The sequence below is a fragment of the Budorcas taxicolor genome, chromosome 17 (genome assembly GCF_023091745.1).
Source record: "Budorcas taxicolor isolate Tak-1 chromosome 17, Takin1.1, whole genome shotgun sequence".
Lineage (NCBI taxonomy): Eukaryota > Metazoa > Chordata > Mammalia > Artiodactyla > Bovidae > Budorcas > Budorcas taxicolor.
In genome coordinates, this window is record NC_068926.1 from 57,983,615 (window position 1) to 58,005,642 (window position 22,028).

A 22,028-nucleotide genomic window follows, 5' to 3' on the forward strand; every position below is an offset into this window, starting at 1 on the left:
ACTGACAGTCTAGTAAAAATACCTTTAAATTCATTCAGATCAATGTTAGATAATAATGAAGTACTGCTTTTTTACTTACCAGATTGGTTACAAAGACTAAATATGAATAGCCAGCAAAAAAGTATATTATTATAGTTTTTTTAAAAAATAAGATATCATAAATACGTTACTTTTTAGCCTGACAAATATTTTAAACCTAAAGCAGGTTGTTTTTTAATAGCAGAGAATACTTTCATGTTTGTAAATATTTTGGGGTGCTGGTTTTCATGCTGCTGCTAAGTAGCTTCAGCCGTGTCCGATTCTGTGCGACCCCATAGATGGCAGCCCACCAGGCTCCTCTGTCCCTGGGATTCTCCAGGCAAGAACACTGGAGTGGGTTGCCGTTTCCTTCTCCAGTGCATGAAAGTGAAAAGTGAAAGTGAAGTCACTCAGTCGTGTCCGACTCTTAGCGACCCCATGGACTGCAGCCCACCAGGCTCCTCTGTCCATGGGATTTTCCAGGCAAGAGTACTGGAGAGTAGGGTGCCATTGCCTTCTCCCACTGGTTTTCATAAATGACCCTATTTATATTCATTCTTGGCAAATGGCTTGTTGTTTCAATATGGAAAGCATAGGAAGGAAGCATAGTTTCCATAAATGCTAAGGCACTAATCCCTGGATATTTGAAAACAGTTTACATTTACATTCTTCGTGGTCTTAAAAAGGGGTAAATAAAGATTTGAAGCAGCATATTAGAAGAGCATACACCATAGTTAAGAAGACTGACCCAGAATGACCAACACTGAAGCATATTTCAGTAAAAAGATTGAACTTTAAAGACAGGAAAGTCCTTTGAGAATCCAAGCGAAAAAGATGAAGCCAGTTACAGGGAGAATAAGTCAGAATACCATCAGACTTTTCAACAGGATTAGTCTATTCCAGAGAAAAAGAGTAACACATTTAAGATATCCAGGGATGGAGAATGTCAGCCAAGGATTTTTATATCCAGCCAAATTGATTTCCAGATGTAAGAGCTGTGGAGAAACCTATCCACTTGCAGTAACTCAGGGACTTTGGAGCTCTGCCTGAAAAATGTGCTAGAAAATAAGCTTCAAACAACCGAAATAACCAGAGAGACCCTAATACAAGGACTAGTAGTGAACATTAAGTATAGGTTTACTTGTAGAATTAAATCCAAGTGACCGTTGATAGGGACAAAGGTATTGTATGTGGTGGCTGTAAGCTCTGTGTAGATACAATACACCTCTCCAAAAGAAATGAACAGACAATGGGGGAGAGTGTGAGCAAAATGTTTCCCTGTTTTCAGGAACCATCAAGGTGATGAGAATATTGGTTTTGTTATTCTGAGGCTGGTGTGTGTGTGTGTGTGTGTGTGTGTGTATGAGAGAGAGAGATGTGGAATAAAATAAGTAAGTGATCATGTGACATTCTGATTCATCCCTGGTATCCTGAAGAAATAGGATTCTCCTGGAGGGGGAAAAAAAAAAAAAAAATATATATATATATATATAAAATAGAAGGTAAAAGCTGTATAGTTGTGAGTTTAAATTAGATGTAGCAGTATGAACTCATAAGACACTTGGCACTGAAATGTGTGTTAGGTATATATGTATGCACATGTGCACACACTTACACGCTAGACTCACTGAAACGGTCTGGAAGCAGGCGCCAGCCCAGCAGAAACGATCATCTGCAGTCCTCAGATGCTGGTCTTCTGTCAGTGCTTCCCACAAAAGCAGCCAGGGTTTCTGGAGAAATGGCTGATTCCAGGTCCAGAGCAGGAAATGTAAAAGATGACCCGGGAGCATCTTGGAAGCCTGGAGCCAGATAGCAAGGAAAGTAACAGTATTTCATGTCAGAAATATCCATGGACAGGAGGCTTCCTTTAGACAAGTAAACAGTGTTTCACGTCAGAAGTGTTCATGGGCCAGCGTGAGGAGGCTTCCTTTGGTCAGAGATGTGATGATTAAATCATCCGCATGGACAGTAACTAGAACATAAACTCATAATACTTAACAGCAACTAATTAATTGGTCACCTTTGGAGGATAATAACAACCCAAAGTATTGTTTTGGGATCTGATGAAAGTAGTGAGCATTTATTCTGCCTTTTCCTACATACGCTGCCGCTGGGGGACCAGATAATAGATGAGGGGAAGTTATTCTTCATAGTAAAATATTCTAGCTAGTAATGAAAAGGGATAGTTGATTAGAATATCACCACTTTAGGGCCTTTGGTGAATGAGTGGACCTGGGCCTTTGAGTAGCAATCGCTGCTGACATCACAGAAAGAGACACCCGAGGCACGATTGCCTTCTTAAGGAACTCACTACCACCTATGAAGAGTAAATGGAATCTGAATCTGATCAAGCCTTTACATCCAGTTTACAGGAATTTAGAAAACAACATGTTAAGCTATACCATGTAGATGCAGTCAGCAAATTCCAGACTATGGGAAAGTACAGGTCAAACAACCAGGTTTCTTCAACAGATAAAATACGAGGGGGAAAAAAGATGAAGGGGAAGCCTGTGAATTTTAAGTGACTTAAAAGGAATCTTACCAGACTAGTCTGGAGTTTTTAGGGATGCATGTTTGTGAAAGCTCTGGAGAAAAGCAAAGTAGTGATGACCACAGAGCGCAGATTGTGATCATTGTCACGGGGTGGGGGTGGGGCGGGGGGAGAGGGCCCATGGAGGGCTTCCAGGGTTTCTTCAAAGTTCTGTTTCTTGGCCTGAGTGGGGGATCCAGGGGTGTTTGCCTTGTAGTAATTAAGATATTTATTTGATTCATGTGATTTTCTCAATTGCAATATTTTACAACCCAAAGATTTAAAAAGCTGGTAAAACCTCTGCTGATTTTCATTTACTCCGTAAAAATTGAAGAGTCCTTTATTTATGAAGCCAGGCAGATAAGATAATCATTAACTCCCTGCTACTTCCCACAATCCCTGTGTGTATTTGAAAGATCTGGTGGAGAAATTCAGTTGCTCAGCAGTGATTTACTGAGCACCTGTGGTGTCAGACATTATTCTGGGTGCTGAGGATACAGCAGTGAGCCACACTTAAAAACCTTGCCCTCAGGAAGCTCACACTCGAGTGGAGAAGAGAGGTGCTGAACAAAGTAAAATATTTATTAGGAAATGAGAAGTGTTCTAGAGAACTGTTAACCAGGGAAGAGGGTGAGCGAGTCGTGAGGGCGGCAGGGGGGTCCAGTTTTAAACAGAGTGGTTGGAGAGAGCCTTACTCAACGTGACATTTGAATCAAAACCTGAAAGGAGATGAGGGCCCAGATTGCAGCTCTCCAGGGAAAGGATGTTCTGGTCAGGAGGAACTGAGTGCCTAAGGTGAGGAGGCCTAGTGTGAGCTCTACCAGCTGTGATGAAGGGACGGTCAGAAAGCCCCCGCGGCCGGTGACTGGACTGAGTGGGGTGGGGCGTGATACAGGAACCGAGGGGTCAGATAGGCAACTGGGGCAAGAGTGTAAAAGACCGTTCCGGTCATCATGGGGACGTGGATTTTTACTTTGAACAAGGTGGAAAACCGTTGGAGAATTTGGGGCAGAGGATTTTTGTGCTGACTTCACAGGTCAGCTGGAGTCCTCTCGCTGCCCTGTTGAACATTGACTACGACTGTTCAAAGCAGAAGCTGCTATGAAACAGGTGACAGAGGCTGGTGGTTTAGTTGAGTTAGTGAGACGTTTATGTCTCTGGTACATTTGGATGATAAGACTAATAACTATTGGCAGATGGATTGAATATGACTGAGAAAAAGCAAGGAGTCAAGGATGACTCCAAAGGTTTGGCCCACCTGGAATGATGGAGTTGCCTCAATCTGAGATGGGCATGACCCTAGGAAGGGAAGAAAGTTAAGGTCTCATCAGATACTGAGGTGGGATATCATTGTAGCAGTCGGATATACAGGTGTGGAGTTGAGGGAAGAAATCCGTTCTGGAAAATAAATCGGGGGCTGTCAGTATGGATGGTGTCTGAAGCCATGAGAATGGATGAGACAGCCGCAGCCTGAGGCCTGAGTTACTGCTGGCAGGTGCCAAGTGGCCAGCAAGCTTTCAAGTGCCTCACGCCTGTCTCCTGAGACTCACCCAATTCCCCTGACTTTTCAGGTTTCTCTTTCATTTCCTGTTAGTATATCTGAAGCCAAATGGATAACTGTTTCTTGAATTTCAGCACAGCTAATTTAGTGGTAAATTACAAATTCCAAGTCCTAAATTCTGCTGTTTCCATGATAAGTACTCTGTGCTTGTGAGCCAGTTATACTTTTCTTGTGAAGTAGACTTTTAACACAGTATGATTAGTATGACATAAAGAAATGGATAATGGAAAGTTTTAGTATCTTAATTCTTATTGACTTATTGCTAACTTGTTTGTTTTTTCCAGAAAAGCTTTGACCTGGAAATACTATGCCAAAAAAATCCTTTATTACCTACGACAGCAGAAAATTTTAAATAATCTTAAGGCTTTTCTTCAACAGCCTGATGACTATGAATCGTATCTTGAAGGTGAGACTTCAGCACTGATACTGTGATAGTCAGCTAAGTTGCCCTTAAGAGCAGCGGTGGAAAGTGGCCCTGATGAAGCAGCGGTGGAGAAGGAAACTGCACTACACGGGCTTCTGGAGGTTGGGATATATGGTCTGATCAGTTAGCTAAGCAAAATGATTGCATTTAGAGCTAAGATCTGGTCAGAATCTTCAGCTGTCAGCCAAAGAGTGTTTTCTAAAGATGCACTGTCAGTTCAAAGTATGAAGCTGATATTTTAGCTAAGGAGGTTAGTTCCCGGTTTTTCTACGTTTTAACGTCTGATTTCCACATCAGAAACAAATGTGTCCAGTTTTGTCTCCATGCGACCTTGAGCAAATCCCTTATTAACCTTTCTGGTTGGAGTTTAATGAGGACAAAATGTTCCTGCACGTCAGTGAGTCTGCCGGTCCATAATGAGCAGTGAGTGGAAAGAAGTCCTCTGGACAGGCAAGATGCTGGGTAGAACTTTGTGTTCCTGTCCAGTTGGACGAGAACACAATGTGACTTCATTTTTTAAAAACGATTTTAAATTCCTAACATATTACCCAGACACTCCCGCAGATTATGGTTGTGAAATATATGTGTCACTCTTCATTCACTTTCATTCCCTACTCCCAGTGATATACCCAGTACGTTAGTTTTTTTTTTTCCCTTGCTGATAGTCATGTCTCCATCCTCTTGCTGGTCTCCTGCAGGCCTCCCTGCCTCTCCCAGCAGCAGCTTTCTAAGCAATACTTGCTTTCATGGGCATCACCCCTTCTGGCTCCCAAGGCACTAGCATACAGTGCCAGCCCCGTCTGAAACCCAGCCTTCCTTGCACGCCCCGTGATATTGCCACATGGCCCGCTGACGTCCTTTTTAAAATTCTCTGCCTGCTTTCAGTCCCCTCCTTAATTTGGTCAGGCCTTTCTCCACTCTCCAGAATGTGCCATTTGCTCCAGCCAGGCCACTCTCCTTACTGGCACCCTACACACAGGTACCTGGCTTCACTTCCTCATGGATGGTATCCCTTTTCTTTAGGATTCCATTCTATGTCCTGCTCGCCCTCCAGGTTCATTCCAGGTTTCATTTGCATGAAGTTTCTCTCTGATGGCTGAAGCACTTGCAGATTTTGCTGCCTCCAACCTAACACAGCAGCAGTGGCTGGTAAACCCTGTCCGTCCTTTCTCCAGTGGTCACTGTATTTCTTGGTTCTTTGGCCTTAGAATCGAGATCTACTCTGCAGTGCTGTGCGCAGGTTCTTGTTGATTGATCTTGTTGGTTATGCTATCCAGAAGGAATTGAAGTGACTGCTTCAGTTCATTAAAATATCTTCAGTGTCCTGGAGTCTTCGCATATGTGTCCTGGAGTTGAGAGTCATCTTTTGTTTATTCCACAGTCAAGAATAACTTGATGAGCTTAATTTATTAAAACAATTAACTTCTCTTTCATCTTTATAATATTATAAAGTAATATCATTTTTTTAAGTTCAGTCGCTCAGTCCTGTCTGACTCTTTGCAACAGCATGGACACAGCACGCCAGGCTTCACTGTCACTCACCAACTTCTGGATCTTGCTCAGACTCATGTCCATTGAGTCTGATGACATCCAACCATCTCATTCTCTGTCATCCCCTTCTCCTCCTGCCCTCAGTCTTTCCCAGCATCAGGGTCTTTTCCACTGAGTCATTTCTTCACATCAGATGGCCAAAGTATTGGAGCTTCAGCATCAGTCCTTCCCACGAATATTCAGGACTTATTTCCTTTCGGATTGACTGGTTTGATCTTCTAGCAGTCCAAGGGACTCTTAAAAGAGTCTTCTCCAACACTTCAGTTTAAAAGCTTCAATTCTTCAGCACTCAGCTTTCTTTATGGTCTAACTGTCATATCCATACGTGACTACTGGAAAAACCATAGCTTTGATGGACCTGCCAGCAAAGTAATGTCTCTGCTTTTTAATATACTGTGTGGGTTGGTCAGAGCTTTTTTCCCAAGGAGCAAGTGTCTTTTAATTTCATGGCTGCAGTTAGCATCTGCAGTGATATTTTAAGTAGTTGAGTGAATAGAGGTTGGCTCCAGGATTCTGATTCTGAGTGGCAGACTAGAATCGTCCGATGCCATTGATGAAGTCTAGGGAGCAGCAGTCAGACACAGCGGATCCCAGAGCCATGCAGCAGAAGCCTTGTCACCTGGCTGATGGGGATCTCAGTCCCGAGGAGGCCCAGGAGCCAGGCCTGGGCTGGTGGAAAAACCAGAACTGGGGTCCTGGTCACTTGATACCCTGGTCACTTGGGGATCAAGTTAGGGAATCTGGGTCCTGAGCTGGTTTGAGACCTTGTGGATTTTAAGGGACTCTACAGCTTCCCAAGTGAAAATATCCTATGACAGATAAGCAAGTTAGCTCTTCGATTCTAGGGTTAAAAAGTGACCTGAGGCAGTAAAGTAATGATTTTTGACAGACAGTGTCTCTGGTGTGCTCTGTGCAACTTTTTAGCTGTGGGTTTCTTGAGTGTAACTTTAACTTCAAACTCCAGTTATCTCCAAAGTCCATTTACTGGCTTAACCTTTCAGGGGAATAGTTTGTGGAAATAGCATATCTGACATTGTGGCCTTTCAACGATTTTTTTTTTCAAGTCAAAATGCTGTCATATACTATTGAGTTCTCAAGAGTTGTTGGATTTTGAATTATAATTAAGAGGGGGAGAGAAGTAGCCTGAAAAGAGCTCCTTTATGGTATTTATCTCTCTTGGCAGTAGACCATGGGTATATGTGTCAGAGTAAGTCCTTAACCTCTGAGAGAGTTTTGGTATATTAATAATGAAATGTCAGCTCCTTGGTTGTAAGCACATTGCCCCTTCTCAGTGGATTAGAAGCCAGGCCTGACATCCAGGATAGCAACCATCCGAGGAGTATGGCCTCAGGAGTCTGGGACAAATGACCACTGTTAAGAAAAGGCAAATGTAAGAACTTATCCCATGATTCTTATTCGTTTCAGGTGCGGTGTATATTGACCAGTACTGCAACCCTCTCTCTGACATCAGTCTAAAGGACATCCAGGCTCAGATTGACAGCATCGTGGAGCTTGTTTGCAAAACCCTCCGGGGCATAAACAGTCGCCACCCCAGCTTGGCCTTCAAGGCAGGTGTGGAATTGCTTTGGATCCAGCTGTATTTATAAAAGAAAAACCTAGAGTGATTGGTTAATTTGGAAAATTCTGCAGTGCATTCCCATTATGTCCCCTCAAAGCGATAGATAACACAACCACCGGTTCACCCGAATGATGTCAGAGGCTTCAAACACATAGTCTCTTTTCCACCCAGCATTGGCAACACCTGATGAGCCTTCCTAGGACATGGCCAGTGTCTGCACATCGGGTTGTTGGGGACACTCCTCGCAGCGTTATTTGTGCTTGTGTCCTCAGAGTAGGTCTCTGTGTTTCAGGCGAGTCCTCCATGATCATGGAAATAGAGCTCCAGAGTCAGGTGCTGGATGCCATGAACCATGTCCTGTATGACCAGCTGAAGTTCAAGGGGAACCGAATGGATTACTACAACGCCTTGAACTTATATATGCACCAGGTAAACGTGGGGTGAGAGAAAATACTGTTATAATATATGTAGGTGGAGCTTACCTCTGATGAACTGTACAGTGTTTGAGGGCAAAGACTAGATTTTGTTGGTCTGCCAATGCCTGGTGAGACTCATTTTTTGCCTTTCCTATGAGGATATTGCTGTGGATTTTATCTGATTCATCACAGAGCACCCTCTTGTCTGAAAACCCTCGAAGTAAATTCCTGGCTAGAAATAGGTACGCCTCTGACTCAGTGTGGTCAGATTGCTTCTTGTGAACAGTAAACAGTGAAACTAAGCAGGTCTCCCTTCTTGCACTGGCCTGCAGGAAGACTGGAGGAAATGAGTGACCGACTGCGTCACTGATGCTTATTTTTTGTTTGCTTTCTACCTCTCTGTTTTTATATCTGTTCTGTTGCTCTCTCTCAGACCTGTATTTTCTTTTGTCATATCTTACACACTTTTCTTTGAAATACCCTCAAGTTCTTCCTAGACAAAGGAGGGCCTAACCATAGGTCTATAGACTTTTGCCGTGAAGGCCAGATGGTGACTTCTCTCGATCTGGCTCCTCAGGCCAAATGCCCTCTGTCCTAACAGCTCAGTTCTGCCCTAGTCATGTGAAGGAAAATGCAAACCATCCAGAAACAGAGGAGTGTGGCTGTGTCCCCATAAAACTTTGTGTGTGGACGTGGACACATGAATTTCACAGTTTTCACATTTTATGAAGTAGTGTTCGGTTGACTTCTTGTAAACATTAAAAAAATGCTAAAATTCTTCTTAAGCAGGCAATCCAAAAACAGCTGATCGGTCTGATGTGGACTGTAGCCCGCAGAGCCCTGACCTAAATAAATAAAATACTCACCCATTTAAGTCTGCAAACCTATCCTCGCACCTGCTGCACAGTGGGCGCCGACTGGGAAGGTGTGTGGAAGAGGTGAGAAGGTGTGGTTTTCTGTGTGAAGCTAAAGCCTGCTTTCTTCTCTAGGTGTTAATCCGCAGAACAGGAATCCCCATCAGCATGTCTCTGCTCTACCTGACAATTGCCCGGCAGTTGGGGGTCCCACTGGAGCCTGTCAACTTCCCCAGCCACTTCTTACTAAGGTGGTGCCAAGGTGCAGAAGGGTAAGCCGCCTCTGACCCCACGTGATTGCCCTGTGCTGAGAGAAGTGTAGCAGCGGAAGTTGTCAAGGGGACCAGGGTGGTGAGAGCTGTTTTGCTCTTGATTGTATCCAGGTCCATAATCTGTTCCGGGGAGAAGGGCAGTGTGCATTCTCCTGCCTTGTTTCTCCCAAGGGGACTGTGACTCTCCAGTTATCTCCAAGAAACCAGTTTACTTTTGAAGGACTAACAGTTCAGGGTCTTGTATGAATCTCAGTCTCTTTGTTCCAAGGCAAATCAGTGACAAAGAATTCTTAAGCTGTTTCTTCCCAGTCTTCCATAAAACCTCCCACAGAAGGGAGGTGGGGGTAGGGTGGGGGACTCAGAGGGAACTGGGCTGGGTAGAGGGAACTGGGCTGCCAGGTTCTTAATTTGCAAAAGCCAATAGGCATGTTCTCAGCAGGGGAGCTCCTTCAGGCAAGGTTAGTGCCTGCTTTGCAGACCAGGTTAAAGAGTTCTGTTTTGTTCTCTTTTTTTTTAAAACCTGGTCTCCTGTTGGACGTAAAGCTCCTTTACAACTGTAGTCTAGCTTTTTTGAAAGCAGTTCATCAAATGGGTAGAGATGCCCTCTCTTTAAAAGTGCCCTTTAGAGGGAAAAGAAACAAAGTTATTTGATTACATCCTGTTATTTGAGACTACTTCCTGATGACTGGCCCTGGTACGCTTTGCTGAAGTGATGAGCAGAATGAAAGAAAGTAGCTGAGCTTTGAAGTTCAACTGGGTTCAGACCTCAGCTTCCTCTGGGCTTAAGTTTCTTCCTCTGTAAAATGGGGCCGATGTTTTTCATACAGTGGTTTGGAGGGTTCAGTGAGAGAACCCAAATGCTTTACACACGTGGTGGAATTCTGTTGCTGGTCTCTGTGTTTCCACCTCTGGGTTTGGGAAATAAAACACCTCCTTGGTATTCTTCTCCATTCTTTTCTCCCTTTTCTCCTTTCTAGAGTTTAGTTTGAAAGTATTTGTTATTTCCATGCATATTTTTGTATTCTATGACGTGTGTGTTTCCTTAAATAGGAAGTACAGGCTTCCCTTATTTCCCAAATATAATCTGTTTCTTCAGATGTATTGGATAGTTTCTCTGTGGGAGAGTAGGCACCCATTTTCCATTATTTTAAATGAAAAAAATGCTTTTTCAGCCCATTCCCTCTCCCTGAGTAACTCAACAATTTCCCCAAATATCTAAAACGTCCTTAAATGTTTATATTATTTAATGGTCCACCAGGGACTTCTGCATGATACAGAGCATTTAAAACACCAATTACCATGTTATTGACCGCAGTAACCCATTGCTGGGCACGTTTGTGTGTGCCAGCAGGATTGTGTGTCCTTGTTTAGGCTCCAGTGAGTGTACACCACATTGCAGACGAACAGTGAAGGGGTTTGTTAGCACCACAGACACCTGGCAGACGCTGAGACCCATGACGGTGTGGCCCGTTGGGGGCGCGCGTGCCTGCTGGGCCCTCGGCCTCCATGTCTGCACCGAGACCATAGTGCTTGCTGACTGTGACCATATCGTGAGTCTTAAAGACTAGGCGGCTGAGAGCCGCGTGGAGTCCTTCAAAATCACCCTGGCTCCTCTAAGCCTGAAGCCCACGCACAGCTTTAGAGTCCGTGGTCAGGCCCTTGAAGCTCTAGTGTGGCAGCTGGCCCCAGAGCTTCTCTGGACTCACAGATTCACGTGAGGAGCATGGTGTGTGTGTCCCTGCTCCGTCTGTCTGTCTGTGAGCACAAATGCTTCCACGTTGCAGTCATCTTTAATGTCCTTCAAAGGATTTTACTCTTTTCTATAGCCAGCTCTTTCACATCTTATTAGTTATTCCTGGGTACCTTTACTTTTTTTTTTGCTATTGAAAATGGTCATTGTTTAAATGACACTTTTTATCTATTGGTGGTGTACAGGGGTATGGCTGATACTTAAATCTGGGTTGATTGTTGGCCCCTCTGCTGAATCAATTATTAGTGATAATAATTTGTCAGGGTTTTCTGTGTAGATAATCATATTTTCTGAATCATGACGTTTTGTTTCTTCTTTTTTTTCTCCCCCCAGCTGTTATATGTTTGTGTCTCTTTCACTTACTGTGCTGGCTAGGTCCTCTTGAACACAGTGAATAGAAACAGTGATAGCAGGCACTCTGCCTTGGGTGTGACTTTACAGTTTCACCTCAGACATGATGTTTGGGAGCAGTACCTTTCATTGAGATGATCAAAACTGCCTTCTAAAATTGTGATTTCCTGAGAGTTTTATTAATAACTAGGATTTTTATCCCCTCAGATTTCTTTTCTGTGTCTACAGATAGAATCCTATAGTTTTGCTCTTGTAGTCTGCGTGTGCTGAAGTTTTTTAGGGAACATCTAACTCAGTCATACAGATTTTGATCATACATCACTGTATTTGATTTGGTCATATTGTATTTAGAATTTTTGCCCATAAACTTGTGTCCATTTGTGTGGTTCTCCTAGACTAAAAAGGGATTGAAGAGCATTCCTTATTTCTGGAACATTTATGTATGTCTTGCTAAAGCTGGGCTATTGATATGACTCAAAGAAGAAATCTGACAACTTTCTAGCAGCCCAAGAGAAAGTCTCTTGCGTGATTTGCAGTCGGCATAAGATCAAAGTGAAATAGTTGCTCAAAGGAGAAAACACAGCTTTCCCGGAGAGTCCCACCCTAGCCCTTCAGGCATCCTCCTTGGGTAAATGCCGTGTAGTTAGAGGTACTGCAGTAAGAACGCGCCTCCTAGGACCACCTCCCTGCCTGGCTCTGATGTTGCCAGCCACCCCGCACCCCCACCTCACCCCGCCAGCTCACGCGAGAGCTGGGTTTGTACAGAGCAGTTCCAAGGGAGGAGCGGAGGTGGAGGCCAGGGACACAGCTCTCTGTGGTCCGGAGCAGGTTCTCACCTGAGCTGCCTGAGGGTGTCTGCAGAGCTGAGGCCAGAAGCCTTGTGGCTCCAGACTCCTCCAACTTTCATCACAGCCTCGAGGGGCCCGGGCTCCACGCATAGTAACTGCTGCTCTGTGGAATTTATTGACTGCCTCGGGCATTCCAGAATTACCTCTCTCAACTGGATTTTGGATAGATCTACCTGGCAGTGAGTTTAAGGATTACTGTCTCTAAAAACCTATATTAAATGGCACAAACCAGTGCTATTTCTTAAATACCAGTGTATCGCCATCTTACTCCATCAAAGTATGTATAAAGGTCAGCTTTCAGACTTTGAACAAGGCCTTGATATTTTCAGCAGAAATGCAACTGTGTTAACATTCTGTCTCTGATTTGAGCTGTTTATTAGGGGGTTTTGACTGGTTCAGCTCTAGCCTGAGCAACAGCTCACTACATTGCTGCTCTTTGGGCAGGACGACCCTGGACATCTTCGACTACATCTACATAGATGCTTTTGGGAAAGGCAAGCAGCTGACAGTGAAAGAGTGTGAATACCTGATCGGCCAGCACGTGACCGCGGCACTGTACGGGGTGGTGAACGTGAAGAAGGTGTTGCAGCGAATGGTGGGAAACCTGTTAAGTCTGGGGAAGCGGTAAGGTTTTCTCGATTTTCCAGTTCTTTTGTAGAGTGTGCGTCTTTGGAGGCGCAAATTGCCTTACAGAGAATTTTATTTCACAAGCCTGCCTGCCATACTGAGAAGCATTGGATGCTGCTCAGCACCATTGGGACCACAGGGGAGGAACCAGTTCCCATGACATAATACTGTCCAGACTTTGGATGTGCTCAGTGACTTTTCCTTGAGGTCTTTGCAATGGACTTGGACAAGGGCTCTTTTATAAAAGCTGAAAGCATTCTCCTGTAACAAAAACATTTTAGACTGGCGATTGGAAGAACTGATGCTGATGCAGAAGCTCCAGTACTTTGGCCACCTGATGCAAAGAATTGACTCATTGGAAAAGACTGATGATGGGAAAGATTGAGGGCAGGAGAAGAGGGCAACAGAGGATGAGATGATTAGATGGCATCACCAACTCAATGGACACGAGTTTTGAGCAAACTTTGGGAGATGAAGGACAGAAAAGCCTGGCGTTCTGCAGTCTTTGGGGTTGCAAAGAGTCGGACATGACTTAGTGACTGAACAATACCAATCACTTAGTTAAGGGAACCAGAGAAGGCAGTGGCACCCCACTCCAGTACTCTTGCCTGGAAAACCCCATGGATAGAGGAGCCTGGTAGGCTGCAGTCCATGACTGCAGTCCGTGTCGCAGACTCTGACACGACTGAGCGACTTCACTTTCACTTTTCACTTTCATGCATTGGAGAAGGAAATGGCAAACCATCCCAGTGTTCTTGCCCGGAGAATCCCAGGGACGGGGGAGCCTGATGGGCTGCTGTCTATGGGGTTTCACAGAGTCAGACACAACTGAAGCGACTTAGCAGCAGCAGCAGTTAAGGAAACAAGCAAAAATATGAAACAGGCTGGCTTCTGAGTCCAAAGAAAATTGTCTTACAGGGAAAAAAGAAATTTATACATTGGAGTCATAGTTTTCTAATGGTAGAATTTTTTTAAAAATAGACTTTAGTCTTCTTTAAAAAAGAAAAAAACAAAAATCAGTTTCAGGGGGACTTCCCATAAAGTCCACTTTTCTAAAGTGGTCCAGTGGTTAAGACTACACCTCCTAATGCAGGTCTCTGGTCAGGGAGCGAAGATCCCACATGCCACACAGCCAAAAACACTAAAACATTAAAAAATAAAGAAGCAGCAGCAGCAAGATTGTAACAAATACAGTAAAGACTTTAAAAATGGTCTGGATCCAAAAAAAAAAAAGGCAGTTTTAGCTTCACAGCAAAACCTAAGCAAAAAGTCCAGAATATTTACCCTCTGCCTCCAGATACGCACAGCCTCCCTCACGTCAGCATCCCCTCCGGAGGTATTTGTTACAGTTGATGAACCTACCATCCTTTACATTAGGGTTTGCTCTAGATGGTGTCCAGTCTGTGGATTTTGACAAATGTGTGATGACACCCGCCCACCACTATAGCATCATCCAGAATAGTTTCACTGTCCTGAAAGACCTCCTATTCAGAATCCACTTCTAATTTATGTATGGTGCTATTGAGGTGACTTCCAAGGAAAGCACTTTTACGATTTTAAATTAGTGGGGTACAAAATTTCTGTCTCTTCTTTTTATTAAGAGCACTATAACTTTGCTAAACAGAGAGGAAGTATCAGAATCAGAGAACGTGTGGGATTTGTGTCTCATTTGTTTTAAAACCTGGTCTTTGAAAAAGCAGGCCCTAACTCGGAAGCCAGCAGGCTAAAATGAAGCTTTCTCCCTCATAGGGAGGGCATTGACCAGTCCTACCAGCTCCTGAGGGACTCTCTGGACCTGTACTTGGCGATGTACCCCGACCAGGTGCAGCTGCTCCTCCTCCAAGCCAGGCTTTACTTCCACCTGGGCATCTGGCCAGAGAAGGTAATTATTTTATCTTGATGCTCTCCCCTTGCCATAGAGAGGGAAATCCTAATTGAAAGGCGGCACTTACCGGTTTATCCTTGGATTAACCTGGGGGATAAACGCAGATTTATTCAAAGCGTCACAGTTTTGACCCATCGACTGAATTTTTTGTCTGCTTTTATTCTCCTGAAAATTGGCTATCCTGCCAGGAGTTGCCCATTCTCTTTGTGATCAGCATCTTAAACTCACAGAACCACAAGGCCTCTGCCCTACCGCTCACCCACTGGTGGCCCAAAGATGTCTTTTCCCCCAAGTCCCCCTCCTCAAGGGGAAGCAGAAGTTTGAAATGTTCATCTTCCAGCTGTGCTGTTAGAGACTAAACCGACCTGGAGATGTAGGAAAAGGAGATCTCAGATTTGCTCAGGTCTAGAGCTGCTGGGTGCAGGAAGGATGGTGCACACCTTTGGAAGCTGTTGGGTTTTGAAACCATTCCATGTGGATCTTGCAGGCTGGTGATGCCCCCTTGGCCAGCAGAAAGCCCTGTCAGCGCCTCCTGACCATGTTTGAGGTCAGCCCTGCTCCTGGCGAGCTGTGGGTGCAGCACGTGTGGCTTCCAGGCGCAGTGCGTGTGCTGGCGCTGCTCACTCCCGTCCCGCCCTCGCATGTCCCTGAGAACATGGTCATAGTCCACTTTGTTTGGACAGCCTGGTGAGAGAATTGACTTCTGAGCACTCTCAGTACCAACATCAAGAAATCGTCAGCCCTGTCACTGGAGAGTGGGAAAGCCTTCTGTAAGAAAGGAAATAGTCTCAGTGATTCAGCACAGCTTAGATTTATGGCGTCTTGTGTATTCATAGCATCACACATCTGCGGTAGTTCTGAGAAAGGACGCGGCAGTAGGAAAAGTCCTGGGCTCCTATCTTAAGATGTTGCCTCCAGCCCAGACAGCAACCATCTTCCCAGGACCTCCATGGGACCCAATAGAGAAAAATGAGACTCCCCCCCCAAGTCACCACCTGCCTCCTAGCACCTTGTTGTCCAGAATTGAACAGTTGATTTTTATCTTTTTACTTTATTTTTGATACCAGTATATACATAACTAATTCCTGTCACTTTTTACTGTATGTTGGTTAAGGAATTTCATGATAGTTTGTGAGACTCATAGATGCTTTCAAAGTGTTGTTCCTCCCAAGTAGATTCTGTACTGAAATCACACATCAGCCTTAGGAGGAGAGGGGTTGATGTTCCCTCTGTGAGGAGCACCTGCCAAAGCCCTGGCGTCCTGCTTTTAATGCTGGGCTCCATTTAGGGCTCCTCTGCCATTTCCAGGGAGTTTCCTCGGCCTCCTCAGATGGCCAAGATTGCCTTCCTGCCAAGCAGATGTCACTGGAGCAAGTTCCAAAACCTGTCTCACACAACATTATTCTCCTTGACGTGGGCTGCTGGGACTCCCCCCACCAAACCCCGAGCCCCCTCCGCTCCGTGTCTGAGATCAGGAGGGGAAAGTGGCCATTTCCTTTCCCACAGCTCACCTCCCCAGCTCCGTGAACTGTACTCCAGCTGCAGCAAGAAAGGAGGGCTGGGCCCCCAGTAAGGAAGACACCCAGGGGTGCAGAGCAGTTAGAAGAGGGTCTGCTCCAGAGGAAGGTTTGAGGTGCCCCTGGAAGGCCCAGGAAGGATTTCAGAGCAAGGAGTAGGTTCCTCCAGGGCTGGGGGGGACGACGGCTAGAGAGCTTAGGCTTCATGCTTCCAACACCTGGCACCCCCTCGGGGTGGATACAAGCTTTTTTGCCCTTCTGTAAATAATGAAAGAGGCATTGAGAGAAGTTTAGTGACCTGCCAGGGGTTTCTACAGGAGCTGATGGCACCAGGCGTTCAGATTCCAAGCCCACTCACACACTTCACCCCTGTGGACCGGGTCAGGCGAAATGGTCTCTAAAGAAGCCAACAAACAGGCACTTTCCACTTCCTGCTGCCAAACCTGCATCCTTGTGATCCAGTATTCCTGCCTCCATTCTCCACATTTCAGTGGAAAAGAAGCCCCTCGGTTTCCCAAGGTGCACACCCCTGGGCTCTGGGTCCAGCCTGCTGCCTGTCTAGAGACTGCTAAGCCGCCTTTGCTTCTTTTCCTGGATCTGCAGGTCCCTGTTTCTGCTTCTCTTGTCAGCATTAAACACACTCAGGTCTCTCTTCATCTTTGAAAAAAGAAAAGACAAAGCCTCCCATGGCAGCCCTCTGCCTTGCCCCGTGGCTCCACCTTATCTGCTCCCAGCCCGGCCAGGGTCCTGGGGCTCACCTCCCCTTCGCCTCCTCCCACTGCTCAGAACCCAGGGCTCTGTTCCCACCCCTCCTCCATGTGAACTGGAAGTCCGTGACCCCTCTTGTTAAACTTTATCCTTGTTGCGGAATGCAGTGGATACTTGTCTTTGCTTATCTCTCTCGATCATGGAGGCCACTTCCCCACCACTCAGAATGCTCTGTTCTTTTGAATTTAGTTCCTGCCCTCCCGCTCTCGGTTAAAGGCTCCGCACTGAGTGGGGGGGGCCAGTTCTTCGACTTCTCCTGCTGTTCCCCTTGGCCATCATACCTGCTCTCCAGTCCTCCAGTCCCCTCTGCAGGCCGATGGCTCCTGAATCCCTGCCCTGCTGCCTGGACCCTGGGTGCCACACCAGCAGGCATCCACCACACATCTGCCAGCGCCTGTGTCCCCCTCTGACCGCAGAGGCTGCCTGTGCAGTCTTCTTCCTTCTCTTAGACCCCTGAACACATTTCAAGCACTGGAGTCAAGAGTGACCGTAACCAGATGTCACTCGTAGCCCTTCCCTGCTTGGGACCCTCCGAGTGGCTCCCTCCTTGCCTGCAAGGTCAGGTTCCCACTCTCCACCGAGGCCTGCCAGGTTCTTGGTGGCCTGGCTCCACCAGCTTGTGCTTCCTCACATCCACTCTGCACTTTCCGGGCTGTGTCATCCTGCCACCCCCGTGCTCTTGCACCCGTCCTCTGTACACGCTGCAGCTCTGCCTAGAGCTTCCTTCCTGTCCCTCAGCTCTGCGGCTCACGCCTGCTGAGACGAGATGTCAGCTTAGCTCTCGCTTCTGACCCCCTCCAGCTCTCCACGCTGTGCCCTGTGCTCGCCCTTCCACATGCTCGTGCGCGGTGTCTGAAGCTGCTTGTTCACCCAAGCTTCCCCACTAGACAGTGCTTTTTAAGGACCGGGACCTTCTGTTTTGTTCCTTTTTTTTTTTTGTCCCAGGTCTTAGTTACAGCACACAAGACCTCCAGTCTTTGTTGTGGCAGGAGGGATCTTTAGTTGCAGCATGTGAACTCTTAACTGGGACTCGTGGGATCTAGGTGTCAGACCAGGGGTCAACAGGAGCCCCCTGCATTGGCAGCACAGAGTCGTAAGCCCCTGGACCACCAGGGATGTCCTTGTTTTGTTCCTTACTGTAGTTATTCCCCTGGCTCACAACACAATTCCTCCCACCCAGTAGGTACTCACAAAATTTTTAGTTGAATGAATAAGAAATGACGGGATTCGTTAGCCTGGACATTTAGCTGGAGATGTCATGGTGGCCCACCGTCAGCACAGGTCTTCGGGACACACTGGGCATGTCTTATGGCACCTTCTCCGTTTCTGGCCTCCCCCTTCACCCCATCATTCCCACCTCCCACCAAGGGAAGGATGTAGTTATCTCTGAACCTTATCTTCTTCGCTGACACTCTGAGTTCAAGACTTCCTTTGTGCTTTGAAGATTCCAAGTTAACATTTCTTTCACTTATCTGATAGGAAGGGGCTGCCAGGAAGGAGAGGAAGTCTGTGTCTATAGAAAACTTGTCAGAAGTAATTAGTTGGAACTGCAGAGGGGAACACAAGAAGCTTACTGTGAAATCCGATGCTTTTAGCTACAAGGCAGAACTGTTGCTAGTGCCCCTGCATGACAAGGCCACTGCTGGGGGCGGCAGGTGGATGGGATCGGCTCCGAGCTGGGTCTGCTACTTGGGGTCCTGCCGTTCTGTTCACCTGATACGTGTTTGAGAATTTTCCTGACAGTTAATTACAATCCTCTTCTTCCTGCTTTGGTGTGAAGGTGACTGAGACCTGGGGCTGCAAGTCAGCCCCAGGTCCACGTTTTCACTGCATGTCTCCATAACCCCGTGACCTCAGGCACCTTGCTTAACTTCTCTAAGCCTGGTTCCTCTTCTGGAAATTGGCAGTGACTGGACTGCTGACCTCCAGGTTGGGAGGATTAAATGAAGTTAAAAAAGATGTGTGACAGGCTTGGCACACTGAACCAGCAGAAGAATATTCAGGAAATATTGATATCTTGCAAATCTCATTCTGGAAGACAAGATTGGGTTTTAAAATAATACCTTGCATTGCAGAAAAATGCAGTTTTCACAGCACTTATACAGGCTTACCGTGTGTCAGGAAATAGGGGAGTTTTTAATCATTATTTGATAAGTAGATAAACTAATTCAAAGACAGAAGCAGTTGAGTTTGGCAGATTTGGGGCTAGAATCCAGTGTCAATAAATAGGAAGATATCCTTTTCTAAAACAGAAACACATCAGAGACCCTCATCTGACAGCTGAGACAGTAGGCGCTTGGTAATTGCTTACGTGAGTTAGCTTTCCTTGAACTTGTATTTTTCCATAGAGGCACTAAGTGCCGTGAAGAGAACAGAACCTCCAGCTCAGGCAGTTCTGCTCTGCCAGCTCATCATGTAACTAACTCCCAAGGAGAGGGCTTTCTCCCTGTTCTCCTGAACACTAAAGTCCACTGAGTTAGCGTACTTGACACGACCCATAGGCTCTCCAAGCCCTGGACCTACACACCTTCCTTCTTACATAGAGCATCATAAATGTGCTGTGCTGACGTGTGTCCATCTCCCCATGCCCTCTCTGTGACCCCTCCCCTCTCCTGCAGCCCCGAGGCCACTCTGCACTCAGCCTTTCCATCTTGATTGAAGCAGCTTTGTATTTCTTTTTCCAATTCATGAGCAGCAGGTTGAAAAGGTTTCCTTTCCGTGTATAAGACATTGAGTCCCCCCACTGCCCAGGAACGTTTGGACCTGTTAGGCTTCACCTGGCCTCAGTGCACTCATGGACGACAACCCTGGCCTCCCCGTCCCATGTGGGTCCAAGCGCCTCATGTTTTAAATAGAGTTCCTCCCACTCAGGTTGGTTGGACTCGGATGCCAGGGTCAGCCACCAGCACATGAAGCGACTCCGGGTGTACATGGCACCAGTGGGGAGAGACCCCCGTGGGTCACGGAGACGCAGGTTGTTAGCCCAGCCCACGTTGCCGCCTTTCATCAGGTTATGCAGGTTTAAATCTATCGCCAGGAAACCGAAAAGGCCTAAATGAAAATATTATCTCCTAGTCTTTCTGTCTTGTCTTGAAGGTGCTTGACATCCTCCAGCACATCCAGACCCTAGACCCGGGGCAGCACGGGGCGGTGGGTTACCTGGTGCAGCACACGCTGGAGCACATTGAGCGGAAAAAGGAGGAGGTGGGGGTGGAGGTCAAGCTTCGCTCCCACGAGAAGCACAGGGACGTCTGCTACTCCATTGGGCTCATTATGAAGCACAAGAGGTGAGTGCTCCCGGCGCCCGCCCCACCCCGCGTGGCTGCCGAGGACACAGCGCCGTGAGCGGCGGGGACCTGACTCGGTGCGCGTGAGCGGCGGGGACCTGACTCGGTGCAGCAGAGACCAAGGCCCATCGCGGCAAGGACCGAAGACCAAACCGTGTATCTGACCTTTTTGTTTGTTAAGAAGCAACTGGCTTTCCTAACTGGGAGCTCTTCTAACGATTGTAGCGTCCTGTCTCTGGGGAGTGGAAGCCCTGTCGGCCGGATGCTTCCCCTATTCATCAGCCTCTCTGTCCCGCGGTCTCGGCTCCTTGGATCTGAGTTCGGTAGGGACTTACCCGGTGGGTCCTATGGCTGGTGGACGAGGCACAGTTAAGCTGTGCCCCAGAGCACCTGTGCTGATTCACACCCCACCAGCAGGTCAGGCGCTGAGAGGCTTGAGCCTCGCCACCTTGTGGCAGTGCCAGCCCTTGAAAAGTGTGCTTCTGTAGTAAGTGGCAAATGGCATTTCGTTGTGGTTTTAATTTTCATTTTCCTGGTTGCCACGCAGATCGAGGTTCTTTTCCTGTGTTTACTGGCCTTTCAAGTTTCCTTTGATTAAGTGCCTCTTTGGGTATTTGGCGTGTTTTTCAATTGAGTTGTTAGTGTTACTGGTTTGCAGTTTCTTTATTCTGTGTGTTAGTCTCTATGGGCAGATAAATTGCAAATGTCTCTTCTCATTTTTTGGTTAGTGTTTCCCATTCTTTTACTGCATTCTTTTTTTTTTTTTAACTTTGTTGTGAAGTTTTCAAGTGTATGTGAGAGTAGAGAGAGGAGTGTAATGAACCAGGTGAGGTCCCGTATCTAGCTTCAAAGGTTATCATTATGAGGTCAGTCTTCATTTCACTTCCACCCCCTGACTCTCCTCCTCCTCCCTGGAGCAAATACCAGAGGTCATTTCGTCTGTAGTTGTTTTAGTCGCACTAAAAAGGTAAGGGATCTCTTTTTTTTTTTCCAAAAGACGTTTACCCTTTTGTTGTCATAATTCAGAAAAAAATCAACAGTTTGTTAACCTCATCAAAAATCTAGTGGGACTTTGGTGTTTCCCCAGTTGTACTATTCTCTGAGCAAACTCTGAAAGACAGTGAAGGACAGGGAAACCTGGCTTGCTGCAGTCTGGGGTCACAAAGAGTCGGACATGACTTAGCAACTGGACGGCAGCGGCAACAAGATAGAGTGAGCTTGTCAATAAGAGGGGTTCTTAAAGAGGTCAGGAGTGAAATTGATTCAGCGTAGAGTGAAGGCAGGTAGATCTGTAAGAACGTGAGCCTCGGAGAAGCCACACCATCGCCTCTGTGTCCCGCTCCCCCACGACAGGAAGCTGACGTGTGGCTGCTCTTGTGTTGATCAGGTACGGCTATAACTGTGTCATCTACGGCTGGGACCCCACCTGCATGATGGGCCACGAGTGGATCCGGAACATGAACGTCCACAGCCTGCCTCACGGCCACCATCAGCCCTTTTACAACGTCCTGGTGGAGGACGGGTCCTGTCGGTACGCCGCCCAGGGTGAGTGGCGGGCTCTGTCTGTACCTCAGGCACACGTTTGAGCACTCGGATACTGAGGGCAAGAGGTCGGTTTGAGAGTCGGCAGTTGTCACACAGCCATCAACCTCATCAGGGCTGATACTCAGCTCAACGTAGGTGGGTATGTATTTTTGCAGCCATATCGACCAGTTAGCTGGTCACTGCCCCGGGTCTTCCCCCCTAGTCACCACCACACCCCTGTTCCAAGCTGTTGCCCACTTCTGTTC

At 46.6% G+C, this 22,028-nt stretch overlaps 1 protein-coding gene across 2 annotated transcripts in view; it reads left to right on the plus strand.

Annotated features, from left to right (window-relative positions):
* Positions 1–22,028, plus strand: part of FBXO21 (F-box protein 21) — a 38,642-nt gene that overhangs the window by 5,741 nt on the left and 10,873 nt on the right. The window contains exons 4-11 of one of the 2 annotated variants that reach the window (XM_052654386.1): positions 4,394–4,515; positions 7,510–7,656; positions 7,956–8,092; positions 9,069–9,205; positions 12,599–12,778; positions 14,531–14,663; positions 20,027–20,238; positions 21,626–21,783. In XM_052654386.1, the coding sequence (XP_052510346.1) occupies positions 4,394–4,515; positions 7,510–7,656; positions 7,956–8,092; positions 9,069–9,205; positions 12,599–12,778; positions 14,531–14,663; positions 20,027–20,238; positions 21,626–21,783 (1,226 nt within the window). The remainder of the gene's footprint in view (positions 1–4,393; positions 4,516–7,509; positions 7,657–7,955; positions 8,093–9,068; positions 9,206–12,598; positions 12,779–14,530; positions 14,664–20,026; positions 20,239–21,625; positions 21,784–22,028) is intronic. The other variant, XM_052654387.1, reaches the window with a different exon arrangement.